Here is a 27,537-nt window from a genome sequence, read left to right as displayed (position 1 = left end):
CGGTCTTGCGGTTCCAGACTGCAGCGCCTTTAACCGCACGGCCACTTCGACCGGCTTCTTCGCTCGTCGAATGAGTGTTGTCTTCATCGCCCAATGTTGCGTCACCTGAAATAAGACTTGCAACACGGTGGCCAAACTACCCCGGATTGGGCCTCCCGCTTATCAGTGCTACACGATCATTTCATTTACTGTAGCATAATCACGGTGAAAGACACAGCGACAAGATGTTTCAAACGTGTAGAATGTGTGTCTCCGATCGCGAAAAGTTCGTCTTACGACCGGTTTCGATCCATCGATTTTCATTGGATATGCCTGTCTCGCGAAATTAGCATATGACACGCAAAGAAAATTACAGCCAAGACAGGTGCACAAAAAGAAAAACATGATAAACTATGATAAACAACTGATGGCGGTGTCATCATCAGGACACTGACAACATACAGACCTAGTTACGCTGAAGCGCGAAAGAAACTGGTATAGGCATGTGTATTCAAATACAGGGATATGTAAACAGGCAGAATGCGGAGCTGCGGTCGGCAACGCCTATGTAAGACAAGTGTCTGGGACAGTTGTTAGATCGGTTACTGCTGCTCAAAAATGGTTCAAATGGCTCTGAACACTATGGGACTTAACATCTGAGGTCATCAGTCCCCTAGAACTTAGAACTACTTAAACCTAACTAACCTAGGGACAGCATACACATCCATGCCCGAGGCAGGATTCGAACCTGCGACCGTAGCAGTCGCGCGGTTCCGGAATGAAGCGCCTGGAACCGTTCGGTCACTGCGGCCGGCTGGTTACTGCTACTACGACGGCAGGTTGTGAAAATTTAAGCGAGTTTGAATTTGGTGCTATAGCCGGCGCACGAGCGATGGGACACAGCATCTCCGAGGTAGCGATGAAGTGGGGATTTTCCCGTACCATCATTTTATGGCTGTACATTGAATATCAGGAAACCGGTAAAACATCAAATCGCCGACAACGCTGCGGCCGAAAAAGAGCTTGCAAGAACGAGACGAGCGACTACTGAAGAGAATCGTTCAACGCGACAGAAGTGGAACACTTCGGCAAATTGCTGCAGATTTCAATGCTGGACCACCAATAAGTGTCAGCGTACGAACCATTCGCCTGGGCCTGTCGGCACCGACATAGGACTATTCATGACTGGAAACATGTTGCCTGGTCGAACGAGTCCCATTTAAAAATGTATCGAGCGGATGGATGTGTAGGAGTATGTGGACAACCTCATAAATTCATGGACGCTGCATGTCAGCAGGGGACTGTTGAAGCTGGTAGAGACTCTGTAATTGTGTGGGGCATGTGCAGTTGGAGTGACATGGGGCTCCTAATGCGTCTAGATACTTACGTAAGCATCCTGTCTGATCACCTGCACCCATTCATGTGCGTTGCTTATTCCGACGAACTTGGGCAATTCCAGCTGGACGATGCTACACCCCAGACGCCCAGAATTGCTACAGAATGGCTCCAGGAGAATTCTTCTGAGTTTAAACACTTCGCTCGTCACCAAACTCTCCAGACATGAACATTATTGAGCATATCTGGGATGCCTTTTAACGTGCTGTTCAGAAGAGATCTTCACCCTCTCGTACTCTTTGGGATTTATGGTCAGCCCTGCAGGATTCATGGTGTCAATTTCCTCCAGCACTACTTCAGACATTAGTCGAGTCCATGCCACGTCGTGTTGCGGTACTTCTGCGTGATCGCTGGAGTCCTACACGATATTAGGCATGTGTACCAGTTTTTTTGTTCTTCAGTGTATTTGTATATATAGTGAACTATAACTATCACAGTTTGTGTCTCAAGTTCCAAATTTACTTTACACGTCTTCTTCGTTGCCGTAATAACGAAGTGTTGAATTCTGCCTTGTAAGCACCCAGTTAAGTGGTCCAATAATCGGTTACCTCGAATTTTGTTCACTACAAGACAATGTGGAAGTGAATCACACGCCTTCCGGAAGCCCAGGAAGACAACTTCAACGTGGGCGCTTTTGCCTGCGCCGCACCGAATCCTACGGTCAAACAAATCGAACTGTTTCACAAGACCTCTGCCTCCGGGATGCAAGTTTATCTTTATAAAGGAGATGTTCGTGCTCCAAACACCAGACCATGCGTAAGAGCATGTTCGTTTATTCTTCAGCAGACTGACGGGAGCATCGTTCTCACTTGGCTGTTGCGGACCGCCACAAATTTCTCTCCTGTGCCAACCTCTTCACTCAGAGTAGCACTTGGAACCTGCGTCCTAAATTATTATTCCAGTCTTCCTCTACGGCTTTTATCCTCTTCAGCTTCTTCTAGTACCATGGAAGTTATCTCCTGCTGTCGTACCACAAGTCCTGTCATGTCGGCCCTCCTCCTTGACAGTGTTTTCCTCACGTTTCTTTCTTCACCGATTCTACAGAGAACCTCCTTATTCCTTATCTCGTCAGTCCACATATTTTCAACGCTCTTATGTAGCACCACGTCTCAAACGATTCGATTCTCTTTTCTTCCGTTTCTCCTAACTGTCCATGATTAGCTACCGCACAGTGATGTGCTCCACACGTTTCTCATAAAGTTTTTCCTTAAATTACGACCGATGTTTGATACTAGTACGCTTCTTTTGCCTATAAATCCCTTCTTTGCCTGTGCTTGCCTGCTTTTGAAGTCGTACAGCCGCTGTAGCTGTATTCCTTACCTTCGTGTACTTTGTGACCACCACTTTTGGTGATAAGTTTATCATGTACCTTGTTTCTGTTACTTTCGTCTTTCTTCTGTTTACTCTCAATCCATATTATGTACTTAGTAGGCTGATCATTCCATTCAGTACGTCCTGCAATTTTTCGTCGCTTTCATTGAGGGTAGCGAAGTCGTCAGATAATCTCAGCAATGATATCCTTTGACCCTGACGTTTAACCTCACCACCCCCTCTCTTGAACCTCTTAGTCCAGTCGTTGCTTCTTCGAGATAGAGATGGAAAACTACTTGTAAAATACTGCATACCAGTCTTACATCATTTTTAATGCTTGCATTTTGTTTCTTATTCTTCCGTTCTTATTATTCCTTCTTGGTCAGTACAAATACGCATATTAGTCTCATTTCCTGCGGCTTACTCCTTACGTCAGCAATACAGGCCTATAATTTATGGACATTTTCCCGAAGACCCTCGTTGATCATGCTTTTGTAATAGGGGGTGACTTCAACTTGCCAGGTATAGATTGGGATTGTTATGCCATTAAAACTGGTACCAGAGACAGGGATTCGTGTGGCATTGTTCTGGATGTCTTGTCCGAAAATTACCTGGAGTAGGTAGTTTGAGAACCAACTCGTGAGGGTAGCGTCTTAGACCTCCTGGCAACAAACAGACCTGAACTAATCGCATCAATTAACGTAGAGGAAGGTATCAGTGATCATAAGGCTAAGCCAGCATCTATAATGACGGGCACTACATGGAATGTTAAGAAAGGTAGGAAGATATATTTTCTCAGCAAGGGTGACAGGATGCAAATTTCAGAATATCTCAACAGCCAGCATAAAATATTCGGTGCTGAGGATGAAGACGTGAAGAACAAATGGAAAAAATTCAAAGGCGTCGTTCAGTATGCCCTAGACAAGTATGTTTCGCGTAAGGTTTTAAGGGATGGGAAAGATCCACCATTGTTTAATAGCCGTATTACAAAAGCGCTACGTTAACAATGAGCAAAGGGCACTTCATCTCAGATTCAAGAGAAGTAAAAACCTAGCTGACAAACAAAAGCTGTACAAAACAAAAATGAGCGTTAGGAGAGCAATGAGAGAAGCGTTCACTGATTTTGAAAGTAAGACGTTGTCAATCAACCTGCGTAAAAACCCTAAGAGATTTTGGTCGTATGTAAAATCAGTAAGTGGGTCAAAATCGTCTCTTTATTCTCACAGCGACCACACCGGCACCGAAACAGAAGTAAGAGAGAAGGCCGAAATACTGAATTCGATCTTCCGAAGTTGTTCTACTGCGGAAGATCGTAACACTGTCCCTCCTTTCAATCGTCGTGCGATCGCGAAATGGCAGATGTTGAGATAACCGATCGCGGAATTGAAAAGCAGCTGCAGTCACTTAGTAGTGGAAAGGCGTCAGGACCAGATGAGGTACCTATAAGATTCTATAAAGATTATGCGAAAGAATTTGTTCCCCTTCTAGCAGTAATTTACCGTAGATCGCTTGAACAATGAATGGTACCTAACGACTGGAAAAAAGCGCAGGGCATTCTCATTTCTAAGACAGGCGTAAGACAGAGCCACACAATTATAGACTTATATCGTTGAAGTCAATCTATTGTAGAATTATGGAACATGTTTTCTGCTAAAGAATTATGACATTTTTGGAAAATGAACATTTTCTCTATAAAAATCAATATGGATTTCGCAAACAGACATCCTGCGAAACTCAGCTCGCTCTGTTTCTCCACGAGATCCATGGCGCAATGAACAATGGCGCTCAGGTTGATGCCGCGTTCCTTGAGTTCAGTAAAGCTTATTTAGTATCAGAGTAGACTTGCGATTGAATTTAAGACTTTCTTGCACATAGAACTCAAAACATTGCTCTTAATGGAGCAAAACCGACAGACGTAAAGGTAATATCCGGAGTACCACAGGGGAGTGTGATACAGTATATATAAATGATCTAGTAGAAAGCTTATGATGCTCTTTAAGGCTATTCGCATATGGTGCAGTTGTCTGTACCAAAGTAGCAACGCCAGAAGATAGTAAGAATTTGCAGAACGACCTGCAGAGAACTGATGAGTGGCGCAGGCTCTGGCAGTTGACCCTGAACGTAAATAAATGTAACATATTGCGCATACATAGGAAAAGAAATCCACTACTGTACATTTACACTATCGATGACAAACAGTTGGAGACAGCGTCTGTCGCAAAATATCTAGGCGTGACTATCCAGAGCGGCCGTAATTGTAATGACCACATGAAACACATAGTGGGAAAAGTAAATACCAGACTCAGAATCTCAAGGGAATGTAACTCATCCACGAAAGAAGTGGCTTGTAAGGCTCTTATTCGCAGATTCTTGAGTATTGTTCATCTATCTGGGATCCCTGTGAGGTAGGACTGATAGAAGAGAGAGAGAAGATCCAACGAACAACGGTGCGGGATAGTTTAGCTTGTGTGAGAGGGTTACGGAGATGTTAAGCAGTCTCTACTGGCAGACTTTACAAGAGAGGCGTTGTACATCACAGAGATTTACTACTGAAATTTCGGGACAGCACTTTTCAGGAGTCGAACAACATATTCCGTACACACACACACACACACACACACACACACACACACACACACACACACACACACAAATCTCGCGTATTGACCACGAGGAGAAAATTCGAGAAATTAGAGCCAATACAGAGGTTTAGCGACAATCATTCTTCCCACGCACTATTTGCGAGTGGAACAGGGTTTCAGGGATCAGACAGTGGTACCTCAAGTGCCCTCCGCCACACACCATTAGGTGGCTTGAGCAGTATGATGTCGATGTAGATGTATGTAGATGAAAACTCGATCGATCGTCTTTTTTCCTTTCTCTAGGTACCCTTCGCTTCTCCAGTAGCCTTTGATACACTTGCGCTGTGAAGATGTTCGTTAACACTAACCTTTGTAACGTCTGACAGGTATCTTATCCAGCCTACATGCGTTTTCTCTGTTCACTGATTTTCCTTGATTTTATATTCGGCTATCATTTGTCTCAATATCTGCCATTCCGGCGTTCATACTCTGATTTACAGGAGGAACTGCATATTACAATAAAGAACATCACAAATAACCAGAACCAACCGTCTCATCCACACATTTCTTCGTTCAGTAGAAATCTACAAAACCGTGTTTGTTGGTTTTGTTTGATTGTTAACTATTATTTATTATTCGTTTCTTTAACAGTAGGGGTGTTAGTGTTTCTTGTTGGGGTACTGACTGCCTGCCATCTGTAGTCGTGAGAAATGGACAGCTAGTTAAAGCAGTACTAGTGTGTGTGGTGGAAGAGGAAAGACGGGCAGATTGTGAACACATGGCTTCCGCAGAAAGTGAGGACATGACGGCTACAGTAATCGAGAGTGGAAAGGAAGCGGTTGAGTGGGTGCGGTACAATGAGCAGCCTGCGAGATTGTGCGGAAGTGCTTCCAGGGAAAGTTCCAGCCGCGGCTCCAGCGGCCGCCCCGATCAGCAGAGTTGCTCCAGGCGGTGCTCGCGGCCGTGTTTGCACCAGCGCGGCGGCTCCAGCTTTCTCCAGCTCGCGATGCGTCACGTCCGGCCACACAGGGGTCCTCTGTTCGATGCTCGTTAGCTTCCGCTGTCCATGCGCCAACGGGTTGATTAACACGGTCACAGATCGTTAACTCATTAGTAATAAGCACGAAGAAGCCTTGAAATTTTAAACTACTGTAATTTCTCAACATAATTTCCCTATAGCTACTGGCTGTGGTTTTTTATACCAGTGTTAAAATGGAAAGCAGCTACTTTGGTTAACAGAATTACATCAAAGAGATTATTCACACGAAATAATGAGTGCTGTCGGCAGGGAATCTCAAATTGATACCGTATTTCTCGACTTCCAGAAGGCCTTTGATACCGTTACTCACAAGCGACTTCTAATCAAATTGCGTGTGTATAGAGTATCGCCTCAGCTGTGCGACTGGATTCGTGATTTTCTGTCAGGAGGGTCGCAGTTCCTAGTAACTGTAGGAAAGCTATCGAGTAGACAGAAGTAATATTAGGCGTTCCCTAAAGAAGTGTTATAGGCCCTCTTCTGTTTCTGATCTACATAAACGTTTTAGGCCCTCTTAGTTTGCAGATGATGCTGTCATTTACCGTGTCGTAAAACCATTAGGTGATGGAAACCAAATGTAAAATTAATTAGATAAGATACTAATATGGCGCGATGGTGGCAATTGTCTCTGACTAAGGAGAGGTGTGAGGTCACCCACATTAGTACTGAAAGAAATCCTTAGATTTCGGTTACACGATAAATCGCACATACGTCAAGGCACTCAGGTCGGCTACGTACTTAGGAATTTCAATTACGATCCTGAATTGGAACGATTAAATAAATGATGTTATGGTGAAGGCGATCCAAAGATTGCGATTTATTGCCACAACACTCGAACTGGAACAGGCCTAATGAAAAGACTGCCTACACTACGCTTGTTCGTCCTCTGGTAGAGTATTGCTGTGTGGCATCCCAGAGAGGATTGGAGGATTTAAAAGAAGGGCACCACGTTTTGTATTGTCGCAAAATATGCGAGTGTGTCTCACGGGTATGATAAGCGGGTTGGGATAGCAATCATTAAAGCAAAAGTGTTTTCCATTGCGACGAGATCTTTTCATCAAATTTTGATCACCAGCTGACGCCTATGAATGTGAAAATATGTCGCTGTCGCCAGCCTACGCCGTGTGAAATGATCATCGTAATCCGAGGGGCCATCAGTAAGTAATAGAACACATTTTTTTCCGAAAGCAGGGTGGTTTTATTCACGATTCCGGTACAGAATATTATTCCCCACTCTTTTGACTGAAGAACGTTATTTTTAAACACCATCTCCGTTCAGTGCGGCGGCCTTTACCACCTTACTGAGAGGGCCTGTTTGCCTAAATGGTACCACGCTACTGGTCGATGTCGGAGCTGACTTCTTGCTGCGTCAATAACCTCGATATCATCCGTCTATTGTTTCCCGTGGAGCACATTCTTCATTATGCCAGACAAAATTAAGTCTGAAGGTGCGAGATCCGAGCTGTGGGGTAGATCTGGAGGAACAGTGCAATCAAGCCTTAGGAGCTGCTCTCCACCGCGCATGCTTGTGTGAGGCTTTGCGTTGTTGTCGAGAAGGAGAACTTAGTTTGCATTTTTGTGGCGACGGCTACGCTGAAGGTATTTACTGTTTTTCCTGAGGGTAGCACAATACATTTCAGAGCTGATCGTTGCACCATGGGGGAGGACATAAAAAGAAGAACCCCTTCAGAGTCCCACAAGACCATCGGCGGCTATGGGTGCTGCTTTGAGCTGTTTGGAATGGAGGTTTTGTGTCGTCGCTCCGTGGATTGCCGTTTTGTTTCCAGTTTTAAGTGATGAACCAATGTTTCATCATCTATGACGATGTACGACAAAAATTGTCACAGTCAGTCTCGTAACCCGCAAGCAGCTCCGGACAGATGGTCCTTCGTCGCTGTTTATGGTCTTCTCTTAGGCGGCGAGGAACTAGCGGGCTCACACAGCTTTGAGTACCCAAACTGGTGTACGAGTGTGTCAGCAGTACCAACAGAGACGTACAGTTGTGCTGAGAGGTGTTTATTAGTGATTCGTCGATCACCTCGAATGCGAGTGTCCGCACGTTCCAACAATGCAGGAGTCACAGCTGTGTGTGGTCGGCTGGCAGACGAGAGCGCAGCCAGGTTTACAAGGATGACAGGCTCTCGCCCAACGGTTCACCGTGGTTTTGTTCACTGTTAGGCCTCTGTAGACATTCTCCAAGCGGCTGTGAGTAGCTGCGATGGTAGCGTTTTCCACCACAAGAAACTGAACGACAGCTCTCTGCTTTGAACACGTTTCCGTTAGAGACGCCATTTTGAAGGCTACATGCACCGCCGCAACCTATTGGAACTTCATGAAACTATAGAGGGTGAAGTGGAAATATTCCTGAATGTCCCACAACAAATCACGCATTTTTTGAACTGATATTGCCCGAGCAAAAAAAATGTGTTGCATTACTTGTTGAACCTTGTAAAACAAGAGAAATCAGATTTCGTACAGGAAGATTTTAACGTTCTATTTTCCCGAGCGCTGTTAGAGAGTGGAACGTTAGAAAAATACACTGAGGTGACGCAAGTCATGGGATGCCTCCTAATATCGTGTCGGACCACCTTTTGCCCGGGGTAATGCAGCAGCTTAAAGTCGCATGGACGAAGTCGTTGGAGGTCCCCTGAATAAAAATTGAGCCGTGTTCCCTGTATAGCCTTCCATATTTGCTAAAGCGTTGCCGGTACAGGAGTTTAGTCTCTCCATTATATCCCCATAAATGTTTGAGAGGATTCATTTCGGGTGATTGGGTGACCAAACCATTCGCTCGAATTTTGGAGATTGTCCTTCAAACCAGTCGCGAACAATTGTAGCCCGGTGACATGACGCACTGTCATCCGTAAGAATCCCATCGTTGTTTGGGATCATGTAGTTCATGAATGGCTAGAAACGGTCTCCAAATAGACTAACATAATCATCTACAGTAAACGTTTGGTTCACTGGACCAGGGGACCCAGTCCATTTAACCTGAACAGAGCCCACACCATTATGGAGTCACCACTGACTTGCACTCCGTATTGACAACTGCCGTATTGACAACCTGGGTCCATGGCGTCTTAAGGTCTACGCCGCAACCCGGCTCTTATCAACTGAAATCGGGACTCGTGTGACCAGGCCACAGTCTTTTACGCATCTAGGATCCAACCGTTATGGTCCGGAGCCCAGGAGAGGTGTTGCAAGCGATATTGTGCTTTTACGAAAAGCACTCGCGTCGACCGTCTGCTGCCACAGCCCATTAACGTCATAATTCGCCGCCTAACGGAAACGTTCGTCACACGGCCTGAGATCCCCTGCTATATCCGCAGGACGGGACAGATAGTTTAATTTGTGGAAAGAGGCCAAAATGAGTGGCTTTCAGTTGCTTTATTCATTTGACAAACATTACAAGAGTAAAGAAAACATTAAAAACAGAGCAAGCCAGACATTAATTTTAGAACTTAATTCCCGACTACATGCGCCATTCGGTCTCACGCCTCAAGGGCAAAACAACTTTAATTTAAAATTGACTAGAAGCCATACATAAACAAACAACAATGACAAACAAGAAAAGGCAGCACATCAAACGGCGCTCAGAAGTTTTCAAGGGTCGGCCTGGAATTCAGACACTAACGCTCGCTTTGGTGGACACTCAGTCGGCTCAACAAATTCTCAATCCGACGGCAACCCAACCGACAGAAAGTCAACGGACCAAGCGACAGCGTAACTTCTGCTACACCCGACCAGCACACAATAGGTAGTTCAATGAAAGAACGCAAAAGGTATCGGCACCCACAACGAATTACACAGTCAGCTGTCAAACTACACGCCATGCTGGACAGCTACAACACGACGAGGAAAATACACTGCCTGAATTTACGTCAGCGGTCAGGGCAGCTAACCAGAACGTTAACAGCCACAACGCAGAAGATTCCACTGGTGCACTTCAATCCAAAATAATCAAGATAAGTTAAACTCCACAGAAGGGCGGCTAGAACTTCGCCAACTTTAAAACACACGTTGTTGCTCGCGGGAATGCCCCAACAGCCCACAACGAAATTCAAACGACACAATGCGAACAGTTGGGGCTGGATGGTGGATTAAATGAAGACTCAACTTTTGTGTCCGGGATCCGTGAGCCACGGACCTCGTAGCAATGGGAACAGCCCCTCACACTCCGACCGTGCGTGGACGCCGCCAGCGGCCCCCGGCCAAACATGCGCCACGGAGACTTCCTCGCTGCTCCACGCTAACCAAACAACTGCCCGCACATGGGACAGCTGGAAACTATAAGCGCGAGGCCAAAGGTAGGACAAATGTGCGAAAATCGGTACATGCTGCTGTTGCTGCAACTCGCGGAGAGAGAGGATAACAGCATAATCGCGATAACCGTGGGAGACTAATCACAGAATAGCAACCAAGGTTTAATGCAAAGCATAACACGAGCCTACCACGGCTCAAGGCCCATATGGATTTATGTGGTTATTTCACCCACTGTTACAGCTTTAAACATGCAACCGTACTCAATTTTCAAACATAGGAATTATACAGCCAAACGTTTGCAACAACGTCTGATACAACTGACCTAGGTTTGGACACCTATTAGAAGTGTCTTCATCACAATGAAATTTTAAGAAATCTTAAAATTACATTGACAGAAACTAATGGTCAGAGTTTAGAGCAGCTATGCTCAAGTCAAAAATAAAATCAAATACGTTCCAGCCTTGTTACGTATGCCTGGGTAGGAACAACATGTGACTGACTCCCAGTGTTGCATGTCCCTGACAACTCCTCGCAAACGCCGCTACTCATGATCGTTAAGTGAAGAGCATCGGCTTCTGCATTGTCTGTGATGAGGGGTAATGCCTGAAATTTGGTATTCTCGTTACACTTTTGACAGTATGGATCTCGGAATACTGAATTGCTTAAATATTTCCGAAATGCAATGTCCCATGCGTCTAGCTCCAACTACCATTCCGCCTTCCAAGTCTGTTAATTCCCGTCGTGCGACCATAATCACGTGGGAACCTTTTCACATGAATCACCTGACAACAAATGATAGCTCCGCCAATGCACTGTCCTAGTATGTGTATGCAGTACTACCGCCGTCTGTATATCTGCATTTCGCTATCCCACGACTTTCTCAGTGTAGTCTCAAGGTGGTTTGAAGAACTATCTTCCAGGTGCTGTAGTGTGTGTGAATTGGTCAGTAGTCATTTAGATGTAGATGAACTAAGGTCCTCTATGGCTCTGCGGCGGTGACAGGTCTGCAATGCAGACAGGGAGGGAGGGAGGGAGGGAGGGAGGGAGAGAGAGAGAGAGAGAGAGAGAGAGAGAGAGAGAGAGAGAGAGAGAGAGAGAGAGAGTTGTTGGAGGGTGTGTGGAACGTGATCCGGCCCTGTGCGGCGGTGAGTGGGCGGGGCGTACCCGGCAGCCTCCGGTGCCGGCGGGCGGCAGGTGTGTAATTGCGGTCCCGTTAGCGTAGCAAGGCTGCTGGCTGAGGCTGTGGCTGCCTCTGGGCGTCAGGCGCTGCACCGGCAGTAGGCGCGCGGCTGTGGAGGGCCGCTTGCCAAGGTCACTCACCTCGCGGGTTCCCACGGCCGTCTCCATCGCCTGCCAAGGGACAACTCTGCTAGGTTCCGCAGCGACACCACACACTGCCAGCCCCACGCACAAGACGTCACTAAATCTGTCGCCAGTAAGTGCCCTTCGCACTTAAAGGCTTCGAAAGATTACAGGCCGCCTGATTTGCCTTCTTCCGTTAATAAGCTAACACCATCCGCTCCCTCTCGTGACACGAGATATGCGGTTCACATGTTTCTCATCAATTTAATTACCGCACTTGATTCTGCGTAATTTATTTGTAAGCGTATTTTACGGACTATGAGACTATTTTTTAAATTAAACACTGACCTACAGAATTTTCCCTGACGAAGACGACTCCAACTTAACCCATTCATTTATTACCCAATATACAAGCCCAACGCAGACCCGCCAAGTTGGCCGAGAGCGCTATCGCGCTGCTTCCTGGACTCGGGTAGGCGCGCCGGCCCCGGATCGAGTCCGCCCGCCGGATTAACGACGAGGGCCGGTGTGCCGGCAAGCCTGCATGTGGTTTTTAGGCGTTTTCCACATCCTCTAGCTGAATACCGGGCTGGTCCCCACGTCCCGCCTCAGTTACACGACTCACACACATTTGAAACACATCCGCACTTTTCCACGATTTACACTAGACGCAGACAGATGGGGTACTCTGATTCCGTCCCGGGGGGTACGGGGTGGCGGCAGGAAAGGCATCCGGCCACTCCTTCAAATTAACGTGCCAAATCCGATTTAACCACGCCAACCCCGCACTAAATGCGGGACAAAGACGCAAGCGTTAGATAGACACAAGCTAACGCAATCTGACTGCTACACATTTACGACATGACTTCCAATAATTAACACAAAAGAATGGCCCGGAATTGCAAGAAATCCTGACAATAATGCAAATGAAACAAATATGAAATTAAAGAAATATGAAACTTCCTCCACGTCTGTTAATTGCCTAAACTCATTTCAATCACGAATCCTGATAGTGGAAACCCCCATTCTTTTTTGTAAGTCACTTACCTCACAGAAAATCTTCATAACTCGAGCTACAGCAATTACAGCAAGTACCAAAAATACCCAGCTAAATAAAAGGATTCTAACTACTATAGACTAGCTACTACGAGACATATGGTTAGCGAAAGAAGGACTCTGTTGTGGAGCAAACTATGTATTTAGAAAATTTTACCTTATTCACGTCACATCCAGTTCCAAAAATTATATAGTTGTAAATAATTCCACTGCCCCAACATTATCAACTATACATCCATTATCATACCTTTCCTTATAAGAAATTTCACCTCACTTTACATCGCCCCTCCTACCAACACAGAGTCTCCACTAAGAAAAACATGTCCATACACTTCCGTATTCACTCGCTAACTGATAGTCCGTCCAACCACAGAATCTCCTGCCGAGGGCGCAGAGCGCTGTCAGCGATATTAACACAGTCTATAGCGCTGCTAACACACATACAGGCTACTTACAACTATAAGACGCTATGGACAAGACGCACCTTAATTTTTAAGCAATTTTTAAAAATATTATCATTTTTATTATTAGACTGCAAAGGCACACTACAAAAACTCGTTGTGTATAAAACCGAATTGACCATTAAAATCGCTGAAAATCGTCACCTAGTTTTGGCCATTTTGCATTCAGTCATCTATTTGCACATTTAATCTTCCTCATTTTTTCCAATTCTTCTTTACTAGTTTGCCAATCGCAAATGCTTGGTTGATTCGGGGGAGGGGACCAAACGGCGAGGTCATCGGTCCCATCGGGTTAACGAAAGCTGGGGAAGGAAGTCGTCCTTGCCCTTTCAAAGAACCATCCCAGCATTTGCCTGAAGCGATCTAGGGGATCACGGAAAACCTAAATCAGGTTGGCTGGACGCGGGTTTGAAAAGTTGTCCTCCCGAATTCGAGTCCAGTGTGCTAACCAAATGGTTCAAATGGCTCTGAGCACTATGGGACTTAACATCTATGGTCATCAGTCCCCTAGAACTTAGAACTACTTAAACCTAACTAACCTAAGGACAGCACACAACACCCAGCCATCACGAGGCAGAGAAAATCCCTGACCCCGCCGGGAATCGAACCCGGGAACCCGGGTGTGGGAAGCGAGAACGCTACCGCACGACCACGAGATGCGGGCAGTGTGCTAACCACTGCGCCACCACGCTCGGTAACCGCAAATGTTTTTTTTATGTTGGTGAAGGGCTGAAATGTAGTTCAGCTGCTCGGTTTCCACGTTGTTCTGCATGTGCTATTACCTTCAATGCACAGCCTGCATCATATGAACACTTTTTTTCCATTATGAAACTAGCTACTAACGAAAATATTTTACTGTTACTGATAACACAAATCACTTTCAGTTCAAGTTCTCTAGCACTGTAGACTACAGTGATGCAGAACACGTAGGGTAGGTAGAGTTCCGGGATGCTAGTGGTGGGGCGGGGGGGGGGGGGGGGGGGGAGCAATATTAGCAAACTTCTGAATCCACGCAGTTGATGTTCGTCGCATCAGTGCATTGGTGCTGCCAGATGAATCCATTGATGCCCGACAGAGAGAGGTTTCCTACGACATCGAATATATGGCCATTCTTAAGACTGGTGGGAATTTTGAATCGAACACTCGACATTTTTATATAGTTTCGACTGTAAGACGCACCTGAATTTTGGAAGCAATTTTTCAAAGAAAAAAGTGCGTCTTATAGTCCGTAAAATATGGTAAGTGGTTATGGGTTGCCTTTCTGAACGTATGTCGCTGCGGCCAAGGGCATTCGTGGGAACCTTGCGAGTTCGTTTCTCCAGGTGTTTGGGAACAGCCAATGCATACAATACTTGAAGTTGCAGGGCTGTCCGCAAGCCACTTGCTTGCGAGGGTGGCAAACACACTCGAGTGGGCCATGCGTGACTGGCACTCAAAGGACGGGATTTATGGTGTTGTTGCGTACGATATTGACCGGTGCCCAGCTAGCGAGTGTGATTCTTAAAGGCTGGCATCTGGAGGAGGGCAAGACTGCTTATGTGCGAATGAGACCTGGTGGAGCTCCCGTCGCGATCGCTTGGCGTATTGGAAATTCGGAATTGTATAAACAACTCTTTATGTAAGCACAGGCTTCCGCGGCCTCCGACAGTGTCAATAAAATTCTTCTGGGCTGTTGACCTCATTGTTAACATACGAGGGCTGCCCAGAAAGTAATGTATCCCATTTTTCTCTTCAACAATTCTTTATTGATTTTAAAGAGAATTACAGACACAAAAGAATGGTGTTTTATCTACGCACCCTATTTTTTCACGCAATCTCCATCTGATTCTACGGCCTCCCTCCAGCGCGAAACAAGGGCGTATATGCTATGTCGGTACCAATCCTTGTCCTGGTGGCGGAGCCAGTGCTTCACTGTGTGAATCACCTCCTCATCGTACTTAAAATGTCTTCCATGAATGGCATCCTCTAATGGCCCAAACAAATGGAGGTCCGAGGGGGGCTAGGTCAGGTGTGACAGCCGTGGATGGTCTCCCCGATCACTGCAAATCGTGGAGCTCCGCCGAACCGCCTTCTGATGACATCCTCCGTGCCCAGGGACTAACTGTACTTCTGTCGACAGCAGATGCTCCACATACTTTGCACAAGCGTTTGTGAATATTCCCCACAGTTTCCATCTCTGCCGTGAGTAATTCATTGACGGCACGTTGCTTGTAACGTATAGCACCAACAGACGCCATTTTGAAACTGTCCTGCAGCTACGCAGTGGGAAGTAACGGAAACTTGGCTCGCTCACTCAGGAGACTTTAAATAATACATAATTGACATTTCGCATTCGTAGCGTTGTTTTCGGCTGAGAGAAAAAAAAAAAAAAAAAGGTGTGGTGCACTACTTTCTGGGCAAGCCTCGTATAAAATTGTCCGACGTTTCGGCCCCTATTGCAAGTGGTCTTCTTCAGGGGTTTGTGCTGAATGAGACTTTAGATACACAGGGTGGTCCATTGAACGTGACCGGGCCAAATATCTCACGAAATAAGCGTCATACGAAAAAAGCTATAAAGAACGGAACTTGTCTAGTTTGAAGGGAGAAACCAGATTGCGCTATGGTTGGCCCGCTAGATAGCACTGCCATAGATCAAACGGGTATCAACTGCCATTTTTAAAAGTAGGAACCCCCATTTTTTATTACATATTCGTGTAGTACGTAAAGAAATACGAATGTTTTAGTTGGACCACTTTTTCGCTTTGTGATAGATGGCGCTGTAATGGTCACAAACATATGGCCCACAATTTTAGACGAACAGTTGGTAACAGGTAGGTTTTTTAAAATTAAAATACATAACGCAGGTATGTTTGATCATTTTATTTCTGTTGTTCCAATGTTATACATGTACCTTTGTGAACTTATTTCTGAGAACCCATGCTGCTACAGCGTGATTACCTGTAAATACCACATTAATGCAATTAATGCTCAAAATAATGTCCGTCAACCTCAGTGCATTTGGAAATACGTGTAACGACATTCCTCTCAACAGCGAGTACTCCGCCTTCCGTAATGTTCGCACATGCATTGACAATGCGCTGACGCATGTTGTCAGGCGTTGTCGGTGGATCATATCCTTCCACTTTCCCCACAGAAAGAAATCCGTGGACGTCAGATGCGGTGAACGTGTGGGCCATGGTATGGTGCTTCGACGACGAATCCACCTGTCATGAATATGCTATTCAACACCGCTTCAACCGCACGCGAGCTATGTGCCGGAATCCATCATGTTGGAAGTACATCGCCATTCTGTCATGAAGTAAAACATCTTTTAGTAACATAGGTGGAACACTACGTAGGAAATCAGTATACATTGCACCATTTAGATTGCCATCGATAAAATGGGAGCCAATTATCCGTCCTCCCAAATTCCGCACCGTGCATTAACCCGCCAAGGTCGCTGATGTTCACTTGTCGCAGCCCTTGTGGATTTTCTGTTCCCCATAGTGCATATTACGCCGGTTTACTGTTGGTGAATGACGCTTCGTCGCTAAATAGAACGCATGCAAAAAATCTGTTATCGTCCCGTAATTTCTCTCGTGACCAGAGTCAGAACTGTACACGACGTTCAAAGTCGTCGCCATGCAATTCCTGGTGCATAGAAGTATAGTGCGGGAGCAATCGATGTTGATGCAACATTCTCAACACCGAAATTTTTGAGATTCCCGATTCTCGCGCAGTTTGTCTGCTGCTGATGTGCGGGTTAGCCGCGTCAGCAGCTAAAATTCCTGCTTGGGTATCGTCATTTGTTGCAGGTCGTGGCTGACGTTTCACATGTGGCTGAAAACTTCCCGTTTCCTTCAATAACGGAACTATCCGGCGAACAGTCCGGACACTTGGAAGATGTCGTCCAGGATACCGAGCAGGATATATAGCACACACCCGTTGGGCATTTTGATCACGATAGCCATACATCAACACGATATCCACCTTTTCCGCAATTAGTAAACGGTCCATTTTTAAACGGGTAATGTATCACGAAGCAAATACCGTCCGCACTGGCGGAAATGTTACGTGATACCAAGTACTTACACGTTTGTGACTATTACAGCGCCTTCTATCACAAAGCGAAAGAAGTGGTCCAACTAAAACACTAATATTTCTTTACGTACTACACGAATATGTAATAAAAAATGGTGGTTTCTATGTAAAAAACGCAGTTGATATCAGTTTGACGAATGGCAGCGCCATCTAGCGGGCCAACCACAGCGCCATCTGGTTTCCCCCTTCAAACTAGTTGAGTTTCGTTCTTCGTAGTTTTTTCGTTTGATGCTTATTTCGTGAGATATTTGGCCCGGACACTATCAATGGACCACCCTGTATAGTAGCGGGGGGAAGCTGTTTAGATAATTTGATTGGGTACTTGAGGACAGGAAGAGGGGTGTTACGTGTTCTTTATTGGTCTTTATATCGTTCTTTGTCACTGGTGAATAAAGGCGCGCTTGATTCGTGTTTACATTTCTTGCCACTGATGAGAACAGGCGAAGTAGAAACGGGCGGTAGCTGTGACGCAGCGTTGTTCAGGTGCTGCAGAGGTGCGAGTTGCGGCATGCCCGCGCTCTGTGTAGAGAGAGAGAGAGAGAGAGAGAGAGAGTGTGTGTGTGTGTGTGTGTGTGTGTGTGTGTGTGTACGACCGGGTCGGTCTGCCGCGCGCCTGTTTGAGTTGCTTGGCGCGCGCCGCTCTCCCGTAGCGTTGTCACTGCTGGCATCCATAACCCTCTACCCTTCCTCTTATTCATGTTGACGGGTCGCTTGGCTATTTCTATGGCCTCTCTACTCTTCCTCCTCAGTCTAAGTGGCTGTTTCACGGGCTTCACGGAATATTATTTCTTTATCGCACTCATCCTGGTGTTCCGCGACCGCTGATCCTGGTGCGTTGTCCCAGACGGATGTGTGTTTCACGCTCTGCAACTACAGTGCTCATCGGCCGCCCAGTCGGACCTACACACACCAGCCCACATTCGCAATCGATGTGGTAGGCTCCTGCTGTGTTTTGCTTGTCGACCCCATTTCGCGCTCAGCCTAGAACGTCTTTTTTTATTTTGTTATTGCACAGAAACGTCGGACAATTTCATATATTGACAATGCGGTCAACGGCTGAGAAGAATTTTATTGAGAACACCTCTTGACATCAGACGGGAATTTACGCACCAAAGTTTGAGAGGAGAGAGTGCACTGATTGACCCGCTACTTGATACATTCGGCGGAGGGAAATTATTGACTCAATTGAACGGAACTAAATAACTTTTTGCCTCACTGGTGTTCGCTGCCATGCAGACGCAAATGGTATGAGTAAGGGGGGGGGGGCGGGGGTTGGCTGCAGGGATGCAGGATCGCGAACACACTGATTGGTTGTCTTAGAGGTGACTACACGTGTTCGATAGCTGAGGGTGTGGGGAGGGGGATGGCAATCATTCTCGTGTTTTGCGCAGGGACGACAAGAGATCGGTGAGCATATTGTCCAGCACTGCATCTTTAAATGGGAGTTTATCAATTTATAAGGTTACACCGACGCCGCAGTGTCGTTAGATTCCATTCACGAAGATAGGTTCCTTTTCATTTTAGTTCGGACAAGCATCCACTGGATAGTACATTCAGATTCGAGGGCTTTATTCACATCATTGAAGGTATGTGCAGCGTAAATCCATTATCCTTCTCTGCACATCGTATCTACGCTGATTACTTTTCTGTTATGCTACATTCGTATTGTCAATCTGTTAGTTTTTCGTACACGAAGACGAACTTTTGCGATAAATCATCAGCTTATTTCGTTTTTAATTCCATTTAAAGGAGGTAGTGTTTCCTTCACCTCATTTGTCAAAATATGTTTAGAAACGGATTTTGTAGCAATTCCCCACCTTACAATCTCGTGGCAGGACAAATTTCAGGCAGCGTACTCTCGTGCTGTTGTGTCAATATCGGGTTTTAATGAGCGTGTCGGAGTCGAGGCAGAAATCGTTACTGGAGTCAGAGACTAATTTTAATCACACGGGGTACTGCAGGTTGTGACCATGTACACAGTAGTACATCTACGTCTGTCCTGTGCAGGACATCTTTAGGTGTGTTACGCAGGGTGCTTTGTGTAAGGCTAGGTCAGAATGAGCGAACGTACAATACGGCGCATCGCAACGATTGATCCTCTTCAAATCGGACCTGTGCGAGATATAATACAAATGTATGTTATCCATTCCGGCCGTTGAACGCTGCGACGAAACACCAGTCTGGTGTCGCAGTTCAAGATAGCGTAACTAAAGCCGATGGTTTCAATTCTGCTTATAACAAATCATTCACGCAGGAGAATCATTCAAAAATACCGTCGTTTGACCACCGCGAAATCCCATATCGATGACAAAGTAGTCAACATTCCTGGAGTAGAGAAACAACTGAAAGAGTTGAAAACAAGTAAGTCATCAGGTTCGGGTGGAATTCCATATCGGTTTTACAGAGAGTACTCTACGGCACTGTTCCCTTACTCAGCTTGCATTTATAGCTAATCTCTCCCCCACGGGAAAGTACCAAACGACTGGACGAAAGCGCAGTTATTCCTGTACATAAGAAGGGTAAATGAACGGATCTGCGAAATTACGGACCAGCATCCCTAACATCAGATTGCTGCAGAATACTTGAACCTAATCTCAGCTCGAAAATAATAAATTTCTTTCACGGCTAGAAACTTATGTCCACGAATTAGTGTGGTTTTAGAAAGCATCATTCGTGTGAAACTCAGCTTGCCCTTTTTCACATGACATACTGCGAACTACGAATGAAAGGAACAGGCAAATTCCACATTCCTAGATTTTCGGAAAGCATTTGACACGGTACCCCTCTTCAGACTTAACGAAGGTCCGATAGTACGGTTTAGATTGCCAGATATGTGAGTGGCCCGAAGACTTCTTAGGTAATAGAACCCAGTATGTTGCCCTCAACGGCGACTCTTCACCAGCGACAAGAGTATCGTCAGTAGAGCCCCAGGGGAAGCGTGATAGGATTGAGAGGTGGCATGAGCCCCCTCTCATATTTCTATCTTACGATTCTCCTCTCTAATTGCATGCGGTGGAAAGTTGCTATTCCTTCACACGCGGACTTCCCACGCAGCGTCTCTTGTCACCCGGGTGGTCCGGTGACAGGCGGGCTCTGCTGATTTTGAAAGGGTGTGAGGGAGTCGAGTGAATGCTTTCCAGACGCCGACATTGTCAAAAGATACGCCCGGAGGGGCCTGAAGTAGCGGCTGGGCTAGAGGTTCCGTTACTTCGCAGAAACTTAGCGAAAACACTTTCTGGCGGGCTACCAGCGAGGCGTGGGAATGACTTGTGTACCCAGGCAGTTGTGGCGGGAAAATTCCCGCGCTTTCTGCAAAATAGTAACTGTGATTGGCTTGCTCAGGGCATAGCTCTGTGACGTAGCAAAATCAGCGCAGAAGTTGGCGCCAAGAATCTCCATTGGTGGAATGATAGTGCTCCGGCAATGGAGTGGAATTTTCCGCCGGTTATCGAGTTGCTGATTGGAACGGTTAACCACGGCCACTGTCATGAGGGCGGGAATGTTCTGTGTTCGGTTTTGTACGGGTGCTCTTGTGGGTAGTCGGCTCTCGCCTTGCGGTCGAGGACGTCGAAGCAACCAGCCATCGCCTCCGGTACGCCAAATCGTGTTCTTGCAGTTAAGAAGACAGGTTGGTAATGTATGTCCACAGCACCGGCAGACAGGGATTTTCCTAGGTGATAATCAGTGCTCAGGAGAGCGCGCCTGTTCGTCTTTTTCTAACTTTGTTCTCTCTTGGGTAGCAGCAATTAATGTTGGGTTGGCTATGTGTTTTCTCTTAAGATTTGAGTTGCAAGGAATTGGCTCCACATACCACTTCGTCATAATCCTCACAATCTAGTTTAGGGACAACTTCACATTCACAGTGTTTGTTTGAGTATCCAATTTGAGCCAATTTAATGTATTGTAAATGTTTCATGTGTTTTTGTTTATTATTTTGTGTTTAGTCTTAACAAATCATATTGTTATTTTGGACAGAACTTTCATTCTGTTAATCGGTAGAGCAACCCTATCATTCCTCACTATGATAATGAAACCTTCGTTTATTTAACTTATTTATCAAATTAAATTATTGCAGGTGCCAAACTCTCTTCTACTCCACTGGCAGGGTTGATTAGAGTCAGTTCGCGTATTTTTTTAAATCCTTGTGCAACAGCAAAAATCGGAGTTAGAATAGGGGGGGCTTAGAGCATCATTTACATATGTAGATTCTACAAGAATTTAGTGTTAAATACACTGCTAGCCCCGGCACCTCGCAGGATCGCTATTATCATCTACATTCATACATGAGCTGGCGGACAGTGTGGGGAGCTATCTGCGGTTGTTTGCTGATGATGCTGTGATGTACGGGAATATGTATGAGATAGGAGACTGTAGAAAGATACAACAGACTGAGACAAAATTTCCATTTGGTTGTGATGAATGTCACCTACCTTGAAGTGTAGATAAATGTAAGTTACGGCGGACGAGTGGTCAAAAACAAACCCTTAGTGTTTGGGTGCAGTATTGGTAGTGTGTCGCTTGACACAGTCATGTCGTTTAAATGTCTCGGCGTATCGTTGGAAAGCGATGTGAGATGCAACGCGCACCTGAGAACTAAGGTAGGGAAGACGAACTGTCGACTTCTGATTATTGGTAAAATTTCAGGAAAGTGTGGTCCATTTTTACAGGAAACGGTATACAAGACGCTGTTGCCACCTTATCTTCAGTGCTGCTGGAACGTTCGGCATCCGCACCAGATCCGATTAAAGAATGACATCGAAGCAATTCAGAGGCGGGCTGCTAGGTTTTTTACCAGTAGGTTCGAATGAAACTCAGGTTTTGTGGAGATGTTTCGGGACCTCAGAAGGAAATCCGTGAAAGGGCCGAATGCCTGTCTCACTGAAGCGAGCGTTAGTGTTGGAGTTCCAGGCCGACCCTTGGAAACTTCTGAGCGCCATTTGATGTGCCGCCTTTTCTTATTTGTCCTTGTTGTTTTGTTTGTGTATGGCTTTTAGCCGATTTTAAATTAAAGTTGTTTTGCCCTTGAGGCGTGAGATTTAATGGCGTATTTAGCCGGGAATTAAGTTCTAAAATTAATGTTTGACTTACTCTGTTTTTAATGGCTTTTTTTTACTTTTGTAATGTCTGTCAAATGAATAAAGTAGTATGTTCGAGTGCAACTGACAGCCACTGATTTTGGCCCCATTCCACAAATTAAACTATCTGTCCTGTCCTGCTGGTATAGCAGGGGATATCAGAGTAATAAAGTGGGGAGTGTTTTTATAGAATTTTCAATAAATCACTTTATATTGCTGTAGAAGGTTTTTTTTCAATTATCCAGCATTCGATCCACTGCAGGATTATTCAGATACTGGGTATTTACAGTGAAGCGCTTCTGCTATTTGCATCCTCTTTTCCTAAGTACTCACCTCTTCACCTTTCTCCTTTCCAAAGAGGCACGTACTCCTAGACAGCTGCCATACTCTGGCCCAAAGAGACAGAATCTCCATCTCTCTGCTCTGGCCGCCTTTCTCATCTATGGATGACGTGTGCGTGATGTATCTTGCGCAGGTCAGGGACCTTGGCCAGCGTCAGTCAGTAGTGCAAAGGATCGCTGATTTTCGGTTGTGAGGATGCACGGTCAGCCAAAATCTTCACTCTAAAGCTGAATTTTGTTCTGTCTGGACCTATCTGGTGCCGACTTCCGTACCGTGGGTTGGTGGGCACTAGCTGCGGTTCTCATCACGCTGCATCGGACTTGTTAGGCGCGATCACAACGTGCTCTTAGGTTGGACAATGCTTTTCACGCATATTCGAGTACATTCATGCAGATCTAGTTTGTCTGCCGAGTCATGGTTACCCGGAGCAAACTCTTGTGGGATGTGCTTTGTCAAATATATCTGAGTTTTCCCTTACGATCAGTTGAGAATCTCATATACACGTCACTTCATTCGTCCGTGAGCATTCGTGACATTTAGTCCGTTTTGCAGTTACATGTGAGCAAACTGCTTTGTTAAGATAATCATGTTGAGGTGCGAACTCTTCTGTTCGTGAATGCTTTACCAATAGATTTGTTTTTAAGGCGGAACCCTCCATCTATAGCCTTGTTATGATTATTTTATGAATATCATAAAGACTTGATGACAGCGGCCCTGCCTCAGTGGTAACACCGGTTCTCGTCAGATCACCGAAGTTAAGCGCTGTCGGGCTGTGCTAGCACTTGGATGGGTGACCATCCGGTCTGCCGAGCGCTGTTGGCAAGCGGGGTGCACTCAGCCCTTGTGAGGCAAACTGAGGAGCCACTTAATTGAGAAGTAGCGGCGCCGGTCCTGTAAACTGACATACGGCCGGGAGAGCGGAGTGCTGACCACACGCCCCTTCATATCCGTATCCAGTGACGCCTGTAGCTAGGATGACACGGCGGCCGGTCGGTACTTCCAAGGCCTATTCGGACGGAGTTTAGTTTTTATGAAGACTTGATATATTATGACGCTTTCTGTAACAGCTAAGATTTCAGTTGGTCGCCTGTTTAAAGTCACTAATTATGTATCTCAAGTCGTGACCATTAGATTGATTTTACAACAGTATCCACATTCGTCTGTCGAAACTCCCTTTGTTCTCGGAATCACTTGGCTTTTCATATTTTACTTCTCTGTTTAGACCAGCAATGCATTAGCTTCGTAGCGCCACGTAGTAGTCCCTTATTTTATGTAACATTTCAGCTTTCTGGTAACTGTTTCTGCGGCAGTTTGTTAAGGAATGCAATTCCGCTGGAAGTTCTCTCTCTCACTAAGGTCGTCGTAAGTCATTATAACTCAGAGGTTAATACTGTCGGAGGCATAAAATCAGATTTCATTGCTAGTTCAGATCTTGAAGATGGCCTGTAGCCTAGATACGTATTGCACGAGTATTTATCTTCAAGATAAAACTCCTAATAGCTATAATGTATTAACTTTGCCTATCTCCTTTGCTAATGTTATCTGATTTTTATCCTTCTGGAACACATGAAAAAAACTTTCCTTGCGCTTGCTGAAGTTTAATTGTTGTCACTGAGTATTTTTAGTGGATTACCTGAAAAAGGCCTAGAAATCCGTTGTATGGTGCTTCACAGTTTGAGTTTGAACATTCAAGTTTCAAGCGCACCGTTAGGTTTCAGGATGAACTTTAACTTCTGTGCGAAATGCTGCTAGTAGCTGGAATCATGGCAACGACAAGTGATACTCGAAGTTAGGACTGAATCATTTTAAGAGGATCTATCGAACTTCAGCTTGGGATGCACAGCAGTTTTATTCAAGTGGTTTACCAAGTAACGTCTGTAAACTGTGTGTTTATTTCTGGAAACGTCGGGCCGTGTGGTCTACTGGTAAGGCGTGCGTCTGGAAACAGAGGATCCTGGATCGAATCCCGGTCGAACCGATCTGCCGTTAACTTGGCCTTCAGCTCTCAACGGTGTGAAGATTTGCCAGAAAACTACGACGTGTGGTTCGTATTCCACGATAAATTGTAGGCCCTTGGGATACACGTTATTTAGTTGTCATTCTTTGTGATATTCGGCTGTAAAGCTATCCATCTGCATCATTGCGAAGAGTATAATTCGTTAATGCAACCACAGCTGCTTTAGCCGAGTCCTGTATTCCAGAGTAATCGCTGCTTGCTGTTGTCAGTAGCAGTGATTTTGTGTGCTTGGCGCTGGCGCTTAGTGTGGCGGTCAAGAGTTAGTGCACTGCTAAATGGACAGTGGAGCTCAGAGACGTGCGTGCCGGCATTGCTCGGACGTACTTGCGAATTTGCATTCAGTGTAGTCATTCGCGCCGCGTTCTGTTCACATTAAAGTTCCAGGGTCAAACGATCGATGTTTTATAGTGGTATGCGGAATACAACTACAACCCAGTGTCTTTTAAAGTGTTTGAAATGAGTAATAACTTCGGCAATAAACCGTACAGTTGGCGATTCGCTAGCAGTCACTGTTCTTAATCGAACCTGTCATTATCCTCTTCCTCAAATTACCAGTAGGTCAAATCTATACTTACATCGATACTCTGTGGCGGAGGGAGCCCTGTACCACTAGTCATTTCCTTTCCTGTTCCACTCGTAAAAAGAGCGAGGGAAAAAACGACCGTCTATATGCCACTGTATGAGCCCTAATTTCTCGAATCTTATCTTCCTGGTCCTTATCCGCAATGTATGTTGGTGGCAGTAGAATCGTTCGGCAGTCGGGATCAAATGCCGGTTCTCTAAATTTTCTCAGAAGTGTTTCTCGAAAACAATGTCCCTTCCATCCAGGCATTCCCATTTGAGTTCCCAAAGCATCTCCGCAATACTTAGATATTACTCGAACCCACCGGAAACAAATCTAGTTGCCCACCTCTGAACTACTTCAATGTTTTCCTTCAGTTCGACCTGGTACGGGCCGCGCGGGATTAGCCGAGCGGTCTAGGGCGCTGCAGTCATGGTCTGTGCAGCTGGTCCCGGCCGAGGTTCGAGTCCTCCCTTGGGCATAGGTATGTGTGTTTGTCCTTAGGATAATTTAGGTTAAGTAGTGTGTAGGCTTAGGGACTGATGACCTTAGCAGTTAAGTCCCATAAGATTTCACACACATTTGAACATTTGACCTGGTATGGATCCCAAACACTCGAGTAGTACTCGAAAATAGGTCGCACCAGCGTCGTATAAGCTGTCTTCTACAGGTGAACCACTCTTTCCTAAAATTCTCCCAATAAACGGAAGTCGACCATTTACCTTCCCTACCACAGGTCTCACGTTCTCTTTCTATTTCATATCGCTCTGCTACGAGCAGATATTCGAACGACTGCACTGTGTGAAGCAGGACGCTAGTAATACTGTTACCGAACGTTACAGGTTTGTTCTCCCTACTCATCCGCATTAACTTACGGTTCTTCCACATCTATAGCTGTCTGCTATTCATTACATCAACTAACAATTTGGTTTAAGTCGTAAATAAATATATCTTTAACTTCTTGGAGTCGAGAGACGTGCTATCGTCTTAATACAGTGGTCAAAATAAATGCTGAAAATTGCCGAAACTTTAATACTGAACGTTTTAATACGAAATAAGTTATGATATGAACACAGTTTGTTTGTAATGTAATTCTATCGGAAACACAGTCCATCTTCCTACCATGACGGGGCAGCATGTGTAGTCTAAACCAACGGTGTCACCTGTAAACACTGCAGAACTTGTGTTGTGTGTCGTTACGATATCGTATTTCTCACAATACGTACGATCAGAGGCCCTAAAAGTGGCAGCGAATGAGACGGTGAACGTCGCAGCGAATTTCGTTGGTGAGTCAAGGCGACGTGTCTAGAATCTGGAACAAGTTTATAACGACAGGATCAGTTGAGTATCGGCACAAAAATGGCCGCGGGAGAGAAACAACGGGTGTGTAGAACCTGTAGCTGTGTAAAACAGCAAGCAGAAACCCTCGACACAATGCTACACGTCTACAGTGGTAGTTACAAACAGCTACAGGTGTGCAGGTGTCAACGCAAACTATGCCAAATACACTCCATGAGCAGCGATTACGTACGAGGAGATCTCTCAAGACGACTCCTCTAAATCAGGTTCGGAGAGGACCTCGTGTTGCATGGGCAGGAAACCAACCTTTGTGGACTAGGCACCAGCTGTAGGACACAACGCTCTTTCCTGATGAGGCCCGTGTAAGTCTCCACCCTGGCAATAGTGACATTCGCTTTTGGAAACAATGAGGAGATCGTTTACACCCCAAATGTATCGTAGATGACCACACTTGTCAAGGCGGTTCAGTCATGTTTTGGGTTTGAATCATGAACAGCCACAGGACATCCCTTGTGCCAGTACATGAGTGGATGACTGGTGTGGTGTCGTCCCGATACTCCTTTGCATGCATTGTGGCTCAGTCCGGCGAATAAACTGGAATGGGATTCACACTTACGGACGACAATGTACGCTTCCATCCTAACAGTCTTCTTAGTGGAGCACAGAATCAGTCGAACGGCCTCCATATTCTCCAGATGTCATCTGCACTGAAAATGACTAGGCCACGCTAAAACTACGATTTGCAGTCGTCCTGTCCCACCACAGACAGTACAGTGC

At 45.7% G+C, this 27,537-nt stretch overlaps 1 protein-coding gene and 1 pseudogene across 1 annotated transcript in view; one reads left to right on the top strand and one right to left on the bottom strand.

Annotated features, from left to right (window-relative positions):
* LOC124593947 overlaps positions 1-27,537 on the bottom strand; it is a 327,642-nt gene that overhangs the window by 283,868 nt on the left and 16,237 nt on the right. Inside the window, exons 2-3 of the mRNA XM_047132296.1 lie at positions 11,731-11,960; positions 6,124-6,327 (exon numbers count right to left, since the gene is read on the bottom strand). Of these exons, the coding sequence (XP_046988252.1) occupies positions 6,124-6,327; positions 11,731-11,960 (434 nt within the window). The remainder of the gene's footprint in view (positions 1-6,123; positions 6,328-11,730; positions 11,961-27,537) is intronic.
* On the top strand, positions 23,587-23,704 carry LOC124597258 (annotated as a pseudogene).

The sequence above is a fragment of the Schistocerca americana genome, chromosome 2 (assembly GCF_021461395.2).
Source record: "Schistocerca americana isolate TAMUIC-IGC-003095 chromosome 2, iqSchAmer2.1, whole genome shotgun sequence".
In the NCBI taxonomy this organism is placed as follows: domain Eukaryota; kingdom Metazoa; phylum Arthropoda; class Insecta; order Orthoptera; family Acrididae; genus Schistocerca; species Schistocerca americana.
Note: the sequence above shows the minus strand (reverse complement) of the source record. Positions and strands in the feature narration are given on the sequence as shown.